Genomic DNA, 12759 nt, shown 5'->3' on the forward strand with positions numbered 1-12759 from the left:
TACTTACCTACTCGTATTCCCTATGGTAGGTTAAGCAACGTTAGTAAGTAAAATCTATCTTACTCAATCAAGTATCAAGGTTATGCATAAATATAGTGCGTCAAGCAAATCTTGTCAGTAGCAATGTAAAGCAAACTAAAGTAGGGCAACACTCAAAGAGTAGTATTGCGCTAAGAAAAGCAGCAATGTACAATGTACATCGAACCAAAACTTTTTTTTCCGCTGAGCGCGCCTTGTCACGTACGTCAATTCAAATTGTCACTCGCGGATTATCTATTGAAAATGTTTGAAATTGTTATTAATACGTATGGACGGACAATTTAAAAGCGGTGTGTGATGTTGATAAAATTGATTAACTAATTTGGAGATCTCAAAATAAAATTGTAAGTGGACTATACCGTTAAACAAGAATGTATGAATAAAATCATTGCTTCAGCAGGTATATGTCATACTGGATTTTCATATTTTATTAGATTTCTCAGTTGGCACTGTAGGCATTGTAGGCACCTTAGCTTTAATTAAGCACAGTCTTGTTTAATATATTGGTATTTAATGGTGACACAGCAGAAATATCTCTTGAAATAGAATGTAAACATTGTAAACCATTTGTAAACAAACAAGATGATGGCTGTCATTCACGATCCACATTCCACAGATAAAACACAGATGACACGCGGTTTTCGAATTATTCGAACACAGTGTTGCTAACCCGCGATTTTTCAAATTTGCCGCCGTTTGCTACTGACAAGATTTGCTTGACCCAGTATATATATACTCTGTTGAGCTATTTCCGTTAGAAGAAAAGAGCGGCAAATTTAAAAAAAATAGGTGCGAAGTGTTATCGGCGTCCCATAGAAAATTGGAATTTTGCGCCTTTTTCTACTGACAAACTTGTTTGACCGGCTATATTTCAGTTTTTCAATTTTCCTGCTTTTTTTAGTTCTAAAGTGGTTCTAGCGCACAGACCAACCCGGTAGGCGGTGTTCTGTGTTCTAGCGGGTTCGCCTATTGGTAATTATTTTGTACGAAAGTAGAGTTAGACCAAAATAAGTCTGCAGCGATACCACAGACTCTGCAAGTGTTATTTATGTATTTTAAGTATGACGTTTAAAATAACACTTGCATAAGTCTATGCTATCAAAATCGCTGCAGAGTTGCAACACGCGTGTTGAGGACTTAAAGCAGATAGAGAGACATGTCGCTTGTATAGGCAAAAGTGATAGAGATGTAGATAACTAAATTTTTATTTTAGTGTACATTTAAATAACAGTATAAAGAAGCATGCGTTTGAGCATGGCCAAAGCAAGAATGATCGTCGGAGCAAGTAAAACACTGTAGATAGTTGGTCAAACCAATTTGTCAGTCAGTAAGAACCAGGAAACCTATACTTATCCTTTTCTTTTGGGTGCTAGTACTAATGTAAGACAAAGATAGGATGATTCTCTCTATCTATGATTGAAATGAGACAGTCCTTTGACAAACTTTATATCCATGTTCCTTGTGCAAGTAGCCCGCTCTGAAAATTCATTTTTTTTAAAGATGCATAGTGTGCAAGTCTCGTTATATTTAGGTTAAGCAGTGTTTAACCTTGCCTTAAACAGTTCAGCATACGTGTGACATTTCTTTGACAGTTGACAATGTGTCAACGCAAATTTCCTAACCTAAACACGCTTTGTGGATATACAAGCTGCTGTTTTAATATCAAAAATAGTAAGTTAATACAAAATGCCGGATTCCGAATCAAAGAAAAGCCAGTGAGTATCAAACATGTTTAAAAGTCAAACTATCCGTTTCATTGGGGAACGTTTCTGGTATAAGTTAAAGTTGAAGTTTGGATGTTGTTTACTTCTTTTTAAAATGTTATCTTGCGCTCTATTTAATACCCGAAGGAGTAAAAAGGCTTAGTTTAATCGTAAACTATAGATATATAGAAGTTTTGATGTACAGTCACCAGCAATAATATATTACTCTTTGAAGGCCGCAAAAATATGTGACACGCTCTTATGGCTCTACAAATAAGATCGTGTCAGATTTTTTGCGGCGTTCGTAGAGTAACATATTATTGCAGGTGACTGTACGTATGCTAGAACCTGGAAGAAAAATGTAAACACATCACGTTAAATACATAAATTATTCATTTACAGACATAAGAAAGGAAAACATGATCCCAAAGAGCAGAGAAAGCCTCGCCAGCAGCGGAATCAAGGAGCCGGTGAAAAGAAATCTGAAAAAAGAATACAAGAACCTAAAGGTATGAACACAAATTATTATTAGTAATATCAAAGACATGTAACTTCGTATAAGATGAATAAAGTCTAAGGAATAAATTAAACGTGCCTCGAAAATAACAATAAGTCATTCTCGGATAGATGCCGCACACACCTTTAGCCTATGCTCGGCTAGATGGCGTGATGACACCGTTTCATATTTAACAATTTTAACACATAGCTATGAGTGAATGAACATGGGTCAAAATGATATAAAAATAATAAAATCATTTATCCATATATATACATTTTTTTGATAATTTTATATGTTTTTACTTTGAGTTTTAGTTGTGTCGATAGATGGCAGTAATTTTACTGTGACTACAAAATTCACAATGACAGGACCCCTCTCTACTATCTATTCTTTTTGGTAATATTAAACATGAATAGCACTTTTGATATTCATTAAATTAACTCAACAAACAGCCAGTGTATTAAGTATTGATTGTCAAGTGACATTAAATTAAACACATATTAATATAGGTATTATAACTTTGTAAACAGAATCCCAAATAAAATTAGCAATCCTGTAATTACCGAGTATTGGATGTCACCTAACAAAATACTTTTTTTAAATCTATTTTTCTTAAAGGGGTTTTGTCACACAGTGACAATATCACCCCTGTAATGAGGTCTGTATTAATACTTTACAAATTTCACAATTTCAGTTGCCGCTCCTGAAAAACCAGCATTAGAGGAGCCTGGGCCAGAATTCTACAAAGGCTTAAAAAGGGAAACCGATGACATCCTCAAAATAACTGAGGATGCCAACTCTAAGTACAAGAAGAAAGAGATTAAAAGCAACTGGTCCAAGTATGAGGTCCCAATAGAGAGTTATGATGATATTGAGGAACAGGAGAATCTGGGGGCAGATTATGAGGTGGGAAATAAAACAAAATATAAGTATAAGGTCCATATGGGGAAGACCAACATATACATAAAATTTTTGGTTGGGAAGTTGTGTCATTAACACATTCATTGCCACCCAGCCAAACAAGACATCTGCGCTAGGCCACAACAATTTCGTCATATAAAGCAGTAGTACCATCATCCCGACTATCGGGTTGTCCGGTCTGGGACCGGAATCATAAAATACCCGATAATCGGGTTTTCGGCACTGAATGTGTTAATAGGCTTATAAGGCAAGAACTCTCTTATTTGTATATTTATGTATGTATGGTACTTGTATGTTTATGTATGTGTTAGTTATGACACAGCAAGGAAAAACTTTATATTAGTGGATGATGGAATACACAATAATTACAATGCTTAAATATTGCTCAAGCTATACCATCTCTATATGTAAGCCTATCCTTACAAATATGTCCAAAAAATGCATAATAATAATTCTAAGAGCAACCAGTAGCAAGATTAGGACAATATTAGCTCACCTTTTTGCATTTGGTTGACTTCCCGCCACTTTTACCTACAACACTCTATTTGTATATTTAAGCATATGTACCTAAACATTAAATATCTCTTATAATTATAACATTACTCTGTATTCCGACTGGTGAATATTGCATTAGGTAAACAATGTTATATTATATATTTACTGTTGTTATCACATGTTTCATATTTGTATTTATTATTTTATATTATTTTTCAGAAACTCATACATGCACCCATGTCACTTGGTGGCCATTTCCAATTCAAACATGAGAAGTCCTGGGACATAACAACAGGCCCATCTCTGTATGATAAATACTTTGACATCACGGGAAATGATTTTGCCACTGCTCTCTGCACCATACCGTTTTATGAAAGAAATGGCATTGATAAAAGTATATTCTCAGAGACAGATGTACAAACCATGGACCATCGCACATCTAGATATAAACATAAGTACTTTAAAATAGCTACAACTGAGTCAGAAATACAAGACAAACTAATAAATAGTTTGAAAGAAGATTTAAAAGAACAAGAACAAAGTAATTTAGATGAAAATGTTCATGATGAGCGAAATTCTGAATCAGAAGTTGATAAAAATAATGAAATTAATTTTGAAGAATCAAAACTGCCTAAGACTGAGCCGTCCAGTAATCAAGTAGAAATATTATTCAAAAGTAATCAAGATGAGCATAAAATAGAAACAATAGTAAAAGATGATAAGGGATGCAGTGAAATAGATGACATTGATGATATTATTGTTGATAAAACGAAAAAATTGAATTTAAATAAGAAGCTAGAAGTAACAAAGTCAAACCCTGCTGAAAAAGTTGAAAATATAGGTGAGTTTCTAAAACTATTATACATCACTACATCAGGTGCTCGGAAGGGCCTACCTGGAACCAGGCGTAATCTTACCATCCTTTAACAACATCTTAGTGTTAAGAGTGAGTGAGGTTTATCCAGATCACCCTGTATAATTTTATAATTATTTGTATCTCCTTGGATATCACGGGCCTATAATCCCGGTTTTTTGATAGGCTTGCGTGGGGACACAGATCCAACACGTAGAGGCCCCTTGGAGAGCTTTTATGTCATGTAGAACGCCTGCTGGAACCCGTTCACAGGTGCAACAATAGACACCCGTGAACCGGTCTCAGCAGGCATTGGGACTATTGTAGAAAAAGAGAACAGTATACCGGTCTATGGATTGAAGTTTGGGTGGACTATGAGACTGGGCTATTGTAAAAGAGGTCCGGACACCTGCCATAACAATGTTAACACCGTCATCGAGGCAGGCGGTGACTCGCCGCTGACTAGATGGGCCCCTGAAACTGCCGTCGTAAAGACGACCAGGAGCAACATCGGTGTGAGCGGCTCAGGGGTGTCGAGAGGTGTGCGCCGCTTTCTACCCAGTGGCTGTTAATAGCCACTGTGCCAACTCGCGTCTTATGCATCTTTCACTTCCACCCCTGGAGCATATAGCTCTAACGACTCCTCTCTGGACGGCCAATGAAGGCAAGCCAGAGCTGAGAGTCCTGCGGGTCCCCTTGGGGTCCACTCCGACCGACGAAGACACGCCGGAGACGAAGACCCTGACCGACTCTCGGGAGCACTCGGGTCCGTGGGGTCGTTACTCCCCAACAGCTCGCCACAAGCTGCCCTGCGGGCTATAATATTATTATGTTCTACCTGTTAATGATACTGCAATTTAATTTTTACTAATTAAAGTAATTAAGTATAGTGTAATGTAGTCGATCGGCTGTTTGAAATTGCCAAGTGGTTTTACACTTAAATGCAATGAAACCGGGTCCTTTTTAATAGAAATTTCAACTAACAATAGTTTTTTTTATGAACTCCATCATTCAATAGCATCATTTCGGTAGCTAATGTATTCATTTTATAATTTTCAGCTGTACCTACTCCTACAGAACCCAAGAAAACGCCAGTTATTGAATCTCCCGAGGATCTCGAAAAATGGCTTGACGACTTCTTAGAAGAATGAAATAACAATAATCGTCTAGGAAATTATTGGATGGATATTGTAGACGTCAGATCTATCGGAGCTCCCAAGATGCTAAATTAATAATCCCATCATACAGTCAAAAGGCCCATCCAGGCGCGATTGTCAATTTGATAAGAAAAAAATTGGCTTCATCGTCCACAATTTCATAGTGGAATGCAATGCAAGCCAATCTCCTTCAATTTAATTTACAACTGATAAAATTGACAACTGCCCCACCCAAAAAATTGTCCCGTCTGGACTGGCCGTAGACCTTTGACAATAGAAAGGCGTGTTCAGTTCAGATATTTATGAGAGCATTGGCCGCTTCGATGTATCTGATGGCGACTGTACAAAAAAGAAACGGTCTGATCTGCTTGAAAATTATATTAATTTTATGAATCTTGTTACAATTGTATGTATATAAAAAATGTATGAACCTGCCATCCAGTTTTAGTTTATGGTAGTGAAATCAAAGTTCCCGGTTCCCCATCTAAAAGTTATGAGACACGCGTAGTTTTTGCATGTGGAGCTGTAGATATCAGAGGGGTTACCGCGAAAACTGAAATTCGCAAATTGCGGGGATCTTTCTCTTTTACTCCAATGAAGGCGTAATAAGAGTGACAGAGAAATATGCCCGCAATTTGCGAACTTCGATTTTCGCGGTTATAGCCCAGCCCGCGTAGCCAATCGCTTACGCTTCGTAGCGATCGAGCAACTGTCACAGTCGCGCTAATATGGAAGAGTGATAGAGACATAAAGCTTTTCGTTGTCGAAGCAATAGCGATTGTAACCTTGACTAGGCCGGCTCGTTATTTGCTTTCTCTGCTTTAATGGTACAGGTACTTTAACTTACCTTATATAATTGGATGCTGATACGTAATAATGTGTCAACCCGCATTCATTTTGCAATACGAATTCAACTCAAAAAAACCGGGCAAGTGCGAGTCGGACTCGCGCACGAAGGTTTCCGTACCATAATGCAAAAAAAAACGGTCACCCATCCAAGTACTGACCACACCCGACGTTGCTTAACGTTGGTCAAAAATCACGTTTGTTGTATGGGAGCCCCATTTAAATCTTTATTTTATTGTTTTTAGTATTTGTTGTTATAGCGGCAACAGAAATACATCATCTGTGAAAATTTCAACTGCCTAGCTATCACGGTTCGTGAGATACAGCCTGGTGACAGACGGACGGACGGACAGCGAAGTCTTAGTAATAGGGTCCCGTTTTACCCTTTGGGTACGGAACCCTAAAAATTACGCTTAAAGTTGACATTTTATTGGAAAATGAATGTGGCTTGACACATTTTTGCTAAACACTATCATGTCAGGGGCCATTGTAAAATCAGGCCGATCCTAAAGTTCCTGTGTATTATGTTTCGACACATTAAACCATCAACCAACAGCTAGGTAGGTTCGTTAGGTTGCTTCAGATGCCTGAAGGGCAAACTGTCGAGAAATAAATAGGAGCACCCGGTAGCGAGGTTCCGTCGACTCAAGGAATAAGTCAATGATTTTCACATTTCACGATATGCTTCATGACCTGCCTGATTTTACTATCCGCCGCCGAAATGTAGGTATATAAGGATAATAGCTTCTCGATATGATACAACACTATGGTGACTTCATACCTTCGTTGCGTGAGATGGTCCTTCCAGCCGGATAATTCTTCAATCAAATCATGCTTTATGAATATCCATAAAATCTAATATTTAGTACTCAAGATTTTATTAGACAAGCAAAATTGAAGAAAAAAAGAAAAATACTTTGAATGCAGTTTTGTTTCTTTTTAAAAATAAAGAATGTCTCCTTTAAGTAAAATGAGCCAGTTAAGGTAGTTTCCCTCCAGGGCCCGACTTATCTTTCCACCCTGTATACACTTATTGTAACGAACCTAATACCTATAAGGTAACCAGGTACTTCTTTTTTATATCGGTACCAAGTAATTTTTAGGCAAGCCGGCGGAAATCGAGTTGTACGGAGACGTTGTCGCTGGTAACTGACATCCTGTATTTTGAAACACTAATACTTCCCTAATTAAAATTGGATTGTTGTATAAAGTAATAAAATAGTAGCACCGCCATTCGTGGTTAGATGATGTCTTTTCTTTCCCAGCGTACTCCAGTGTTTAGAGGCTGTAGAAGACATGACAAGTTTTGCGTTGAAAGGGTTAAAAATAAAAACAAATCCGTTATACTATTATTTAATTTCATATGAAAACGTCTATTATCAGTTTAGAAATTAAATTGCTTGAGCCTTGAGCTGAGCATCTTCAAATTACATTAACCCGAATGTCGGCATTTCCCATAATTATAGTGGGCACTTTCACCTTACTTTGAAGCAGTAGTGATTAATTTTGTATAGGTACCAACGAATGGTCATAGGTATTATCAGTGCCAATCATTCGGCAGTTTAGTTTAAGGGGCTCCCCCACGCGAATGACCTTCGATCTGAATCCCTTAGTTTTCTTATGTTTTTTGTGCTTAATATATTAACAGCAACGGCTCTAAGCAATATAGTATCCCATATTTACCTTAAAGTTCATTGTCTTCGAGATATTTGGCATCAAAGTTGAACAACTTTAGGCAAAAAAACCGGTTTTCAGGCCATAACTTTTGTGTTAATTACTTTAAAATTAAAACCTTGGACACGATTTTCGAGACTTCAAAGACGAACCCAAATATGTAGATTTCGTACATGTAAGATCCTTCACTGCAAACTAGATACGAAAAAAGTGTTTTTTTAGACAATGTTTAAAAAAATCATAAAAAAATAAGTATTATTTTTTTTCAAAATCCGGTGGACATAACCGGACATAAAAGATTGAAAAACCGATAACCTTTGTCTTATAATTCTATCAAAAATCGATGAAAACCTCGGGTAGCCCCTTAAATAAAAACTAAATAAGAAAACCCTGAAGATTTTCACAAATATATATGTACCTATGTCATAACCACCCATTCAGTAGTTTTAATTTAACGATTCTTATTTATTTAGATGAATGATTAACTTGGACTTGATGAATGATTGACTTTATAATAGTTATTTGTTTTACAAGGGGGCAAAGTTGTTGTTTAACCGCTCGTGCTTATATTGATACCCGAGCAAGCGAAAGAATCCAAAATTGAACCACGAGCGTAGCGAGTGGTTGGAAAAATGGAATCTTGAGTGTTGCGAGGGTTCCAACCACGAGGGTTAAACAAAATTTGCCCCCGAGTGAAACACAAAATTTTTCACCACACCAACCCGAAGCAAATATTAAATGTAAAATATCAAACAAAATCAAATCCAAATGAATGTTATTAAATATTTATCATCCAAAATCATCATTTAAAAGTCAATTCTACCAGCAAACATAAGAAAACAACTCAAAATTTGCATTTGATTACTTTGCCTCACATGTGGATAAAATGCAACTTTGCTATTCGTTTTTGAAGTGCAAAGTAATTCTTTCCGAGCTGGTGTGGTGAAAACGAAGTTGTTATACACACACACGAGACGTGAAGAATATAAAGTATCTACAGACGGCCGCACCGGTCCTTGGTGCTGTCAAAATATTTCTTTCTCCCTGTCAGTTATAGGCCTTATAGGCTTAAGGGCCACCCCAAAATAGCGTGTTGTGAGAAGGTTGTGAGCGTCGGCGTCTAGTCGGCGTTATAGAAATTAGCGTCGCTGCGCAGTTGCGCCAACGTTGCGTCGAGCAGCAACCATAGAGTAGACTAGACGCTAGTGTGGGGTGGCTCTAACGGACGTACGGTTGGCTACCTTACATTGGTGCGGCACAGTAGTCTGTAAACACTAATACACTATTATTAAAAATAACTGGTATATTCCCATTTGTCCCCGCTCCCCGTCTCATATGTGGCGGTGGTCACAAAGGGTAGGGACAAATGTAAATACACCAAATAACTCACTCAACCCAGGCATAATAAAAGAAATAAAACTTACTCGTAAGTAAAGTATCGAATTTAGCACACTTGATAGAAAATACATAAACATATTTAACTATAAGTCTATCGAAATATTCTTAATTAACCACAAATAATGCAAATAATTTTGTGACTGCTAATAGGAAATCCCCTCCATTCAAATCAAGTGTGAAAAATACTGATTTTAATGAAGACCAACAATCAGCCTGACTTTGGAATTGCCACCATTGGAAATTGAGTTACCTAAATCTTCTGTGAGGCGTATGGATATGGATATTAGCCAAAAGGTTAATATCGATAATTATTATAGTTATTCTGATACTGCTGATCATACTGTTGATCATACTGTTGATCGTAGTTCGGTCGTCTCATATATTGGTTAGCGTTAGGAGGGACAGGATCAGTCTGTTTCAAGGTCTTGGCCCGAGCGGCAAGCTGCGAGACGAGCTGCGCCGGCGTCATGTGAGCGATAGAGATAGGCGCACCGTCTGCTATACTGCCGCTCGGAGCGAACACCGCTTTAGAACTAATAAGGTCCTGCTCTACCACTTGTGTATGCACTGATGAACAGATAAACTCCGCGTCCACACTGGTGCTTGCGTCGCAGTGCCGCGTCGACGCCCGGATCTCGCAGACGTCGCAGTACGGCTTGCTGGTCTGACACGCCGCATCCTTCATGTCTTTAGGCACCTTTATCTTCTGTCTCCCCACCACCTTCTCCAATCCTAGCGTGTTGATGATACTGTTCACTAACTGCTTATTCTGCTGTGCTGTGGCTCGCCCGCTCATCTTCGTGAAGTGGAACTCGACGGCGCCTTGACGTTTCAGCGGAGAACAGTATTTAGGGACGAGGCTCTTCTGCTCCGGGCCCACCATGCTGTTGTTCATTACCAGACGGTTCGGCAGCATCAAGTGTGACAACTTGCTGAGTGACGAGGTACACCGATTCAACACTGGAAACACAAAACGATCACTGGCTTCACGACACAGTATACGGCGAAATAACGGTTCACTGGCTCCTTAGGAATGAAATAAACGTAAAATATGTAATACTTGCTAATATATAGGTCAATTCTTAAATTTTATTTCACTGAACACTTCATTGAGTCTAATGAAAATAATATAAAATGTTATCTATAATTATATTTATAGTTGACACCAAGTAAAACATTCATTATTATGACGCGCCAAACGGAAAATCCATGGAGCTCCAACACTGCTAAGTTTGAAACAAAAATATTATAGACAAGATGTCAAAGACAAGTTTAAAAGTGAAGAACTAAAATACACACCCATTACTCTTTTGTTTGTGTCCATACTGGTGACTGCAACAAAAATAATGCAAATTTCAAGAAATGTTCAAAAGAGAAACTGTATATTGCAGAAAAAATGCACAAACATAAAAAATATGATTAACTTTTTATTTCTTACCCTTTGTTGGTGCCAGCTTTAAATAGTCCTCCTGACTAATTTTGCCTTCTGCCACTAACTGAAACATTAAGAACCCATATTCATATGTTCAAAAGACACTTACACACTATGGGACATTATTTACAGTGAATTCATTTGATGAAAACAGAATGAAGTCATTGTAAAAATGCTAGTAAATAACAAAATAATTACTTGAGCCAGTGCATCAAACGGTTTAGTGACATTCTTAATAGGAGTGGGAAGCGGAGGTTTCTCTGGAAGAGGTACTTGTGTCGGGGCCGGGACCATAGCCGGAGGAGGGACAGGATTCATCATCGGCGGCACCGGGTTCATCATCGGAGGTGGCACCGGATTCATCATCGGAGGCGCCGCCGGATTCATCATAGGTGCGGGTACAGGTTGAGGTGCAGGTGCTGAATTTGGAAACGTTACTTGAACACCCGGAGCCGGGGGCTGCCCGGGAGCCAGAAAGTTAAATGGAGGACCAGTATACCCCGGAGGATATTCCTGGGGCATCTGAGGGTACGGGTAGCCCGGAATCGACCCGGGATGTACTTGAGAGAACTGCGGGTCGGGAATGTCAAAATGTGGATAGTCAAGTTTAGATTCTCTAGGGTAAAGGAAGCTGTCTCTGTCTCGTTCTCTGGACGACGAGCGTGAGCGGCGGGAGTAGCGGCGCGGCGGCGGCGAGCGCGAGTAGCGCCGGCGGGGGCTGCGGCGCGGGCTGCGGCGGGGGCTGCGGCGCGGGCTGAAGTGCCGGTTCATGGGGGCGATCCACCGCGGCTTGTAGAACTGGTGTTTCATGCGGAAAGGTGACGCGCCGCGTCGACCCGGCGACCATCTAGGACTGCGCCGCGGGCTCCGACGGGGGCTTCGGCGTCCAGGGCTGCGGCGGCCCGGGCTACGTCGTGCTGGGCTGCGACGTGTTGGGCTCCGACGGGGACTCCTCCGTTGGTGTTTGACCGGTGACTGATGACGCTCTTTCGATCTCGAACGCTTCTTTTTCAGCGGCGTCTCCTCCGGCGGCGGTTTCGGGGCCTTGTTTTCTTCAAAAAAGTCGTCCAGCTCCGTCCCGGGCGGCTTCAGCTCGTCCGTGGAGTCCAAACTCTTGGCGAGGAACTCCTTGACCTTGACTTCCTTGTCGCGTTTGATGGCTTCCTTCGTCTTGTTGGGGTCGCGGCGACTGCCCGGTTTGATGTACTCGTCGAGGTCGTCCTTCCTGCGCTGCCGGTCGTTGCCGTGGCGATCCTTGCTGTGTCGGTCGTCGATCAGCTCGCGAAGGTCCTTCACGCTGTCCAACGCCTCCGTATCGATGCGCGACATCCGGCGTTTCTTCTCCTTGTCGTCCCAACTGTCGATCACCTGCAGACCCTCCATGAACTCGTCTTTATTGAAATCGTCGAAGAAATCGCTGGGAACATCTTCGTCCGAAGCATCTCCTTTCGTTGTTTCCATCTCTATCACTTTAAAATAACTCGTATGATTATTACTAAACCTTACACATTGTATTATACGGCACCTACACGAAGAAACACACCTTTACACTTCGAATCAATTTATTAACATAGAAATTGATTTAATTGAGGCAACAAAGCGAAATAAGCGAATATTTCGAATTGCTGTAAACAAATAAATGTTTTAGGTTATAAATAACAAGAACAGTGATCAACGGTTTGACGTCTACTTGCATCCATTTTGCTGCCATTATAATTATGGCCGCTCCACTCCTAAATTGT

The 12759-nt window shown here is 39.8% G+C and overlaps 2 protein-coding genes across 2 annotated transcripts; one reads left to right on the forward strand and one right to left on the reverse strand.

Moving 5' to 3' along the window:
- Nucleotides 1-1648: 1648 nt before the first annotated feature.
- Nucleotides 1649-6072, forward strand: LOC134671457 (uncharacterized). The gene is made up of 5 exons (XM_063529319.1): nt 1649-1754; nt 2145-2251; nt 2936-3147; nt 3877-4498; nt 5570-6072. Exons 1-5 carry the CDS (start codon nt 1726-1728, stop codon nt 5659-5661), a joined length of 1062 nt encoding a protein of 353 aa, XP_063385389.1. The 5' UTR covers nt 1649-1725; the 3' UTR covers nt 5662-6072.
- A 3426-nt stretch (nt 6073-9498) lies between these two features.
- On the reverse strand, nt 9499-12719 carry LOC134671458 (uncharacterized). The gene is made up of 4 exons (XM_063529320.1): nt 11216-12719; nt 11024-11081; nt 10885-10917; nt 9499-10545 (listed from the first exon to the last, which is right to left on the reverse strand). Exons 1-4 carry the CDS (start codon nt 12476-12478, stop codon nt 9881-9883), a joined length of 2019 nt encoding a protein of 672 aa, XP_063385390.1. The 5' UTR covers nt 12479-12719; the 3' UTR covers nt 9499-9880.
- Nucleotides 12720-12759: the final 40 nt, after the last annotated feature.

This window comes from Cydia fagiglandana, chromosome 15 (genome assembly GCF_963556715.1).
Source record: "Cydia fagiglandana chromosome 15, ilCydFagi1.1, whole genome shotgun sequence".
NCBI lineage: Eukaryota > Metazoa > Arthropoda > Insecta > Lepidoptera > Tortricidae > Cydia > Cydia fagiglandana.

What these genes read in the sequence shown, in the direction of transcription:
- LOC134671457 (XM_063529319.1), top strand. Translation starts at nt 1,726, where the DNA reads ATGCCGGATTCCGAATCAAAGAAAAGCCA. An exon ending in TCCGAATCAAAGAAAAGCCA is followed by an intron (nt 1,755 to 2,144) that starts GTGAGTATCAAA and finishes ATTCATTTACAG; the next exon opens with ACATAAGAAAGGAAAACATG. An exon ending in TGAAAAAGTTGAAAATATAG is followed by an intron (nt 4,499 to 5,569) that starts GTGAGTTTCTAA and finishes TATAATTTTCAG; the next exon opens with CTGTACCTACTCCTACAGAA.
- LOC134671458 (XM_063529320.1), bottom strand. Translation starts at nt 12,478, where the DNA reads ATGGAAACAACGAAAGGAGATGCTTCGGACGAAGATGTTCCCAGCGAT. An exon ending in CGTTTGATGCACTGGCTCAA is followed by an intron (nt 11,082 to 11,215) that starts GTAATTATTTTG and finishes TTAATGTTTCAG; the next exon opens with TTAGTGGCAGAAGGCAAAAT. An exon ending in AAAGCTGGCACCAACAAAGG is followed by an intron (nt 10,918 to 11,023) that starts GTAAGAAATAAA and finishes TTTTTGTTGCAG; the next exon opens with TCACCAGTATGGACACAAAC.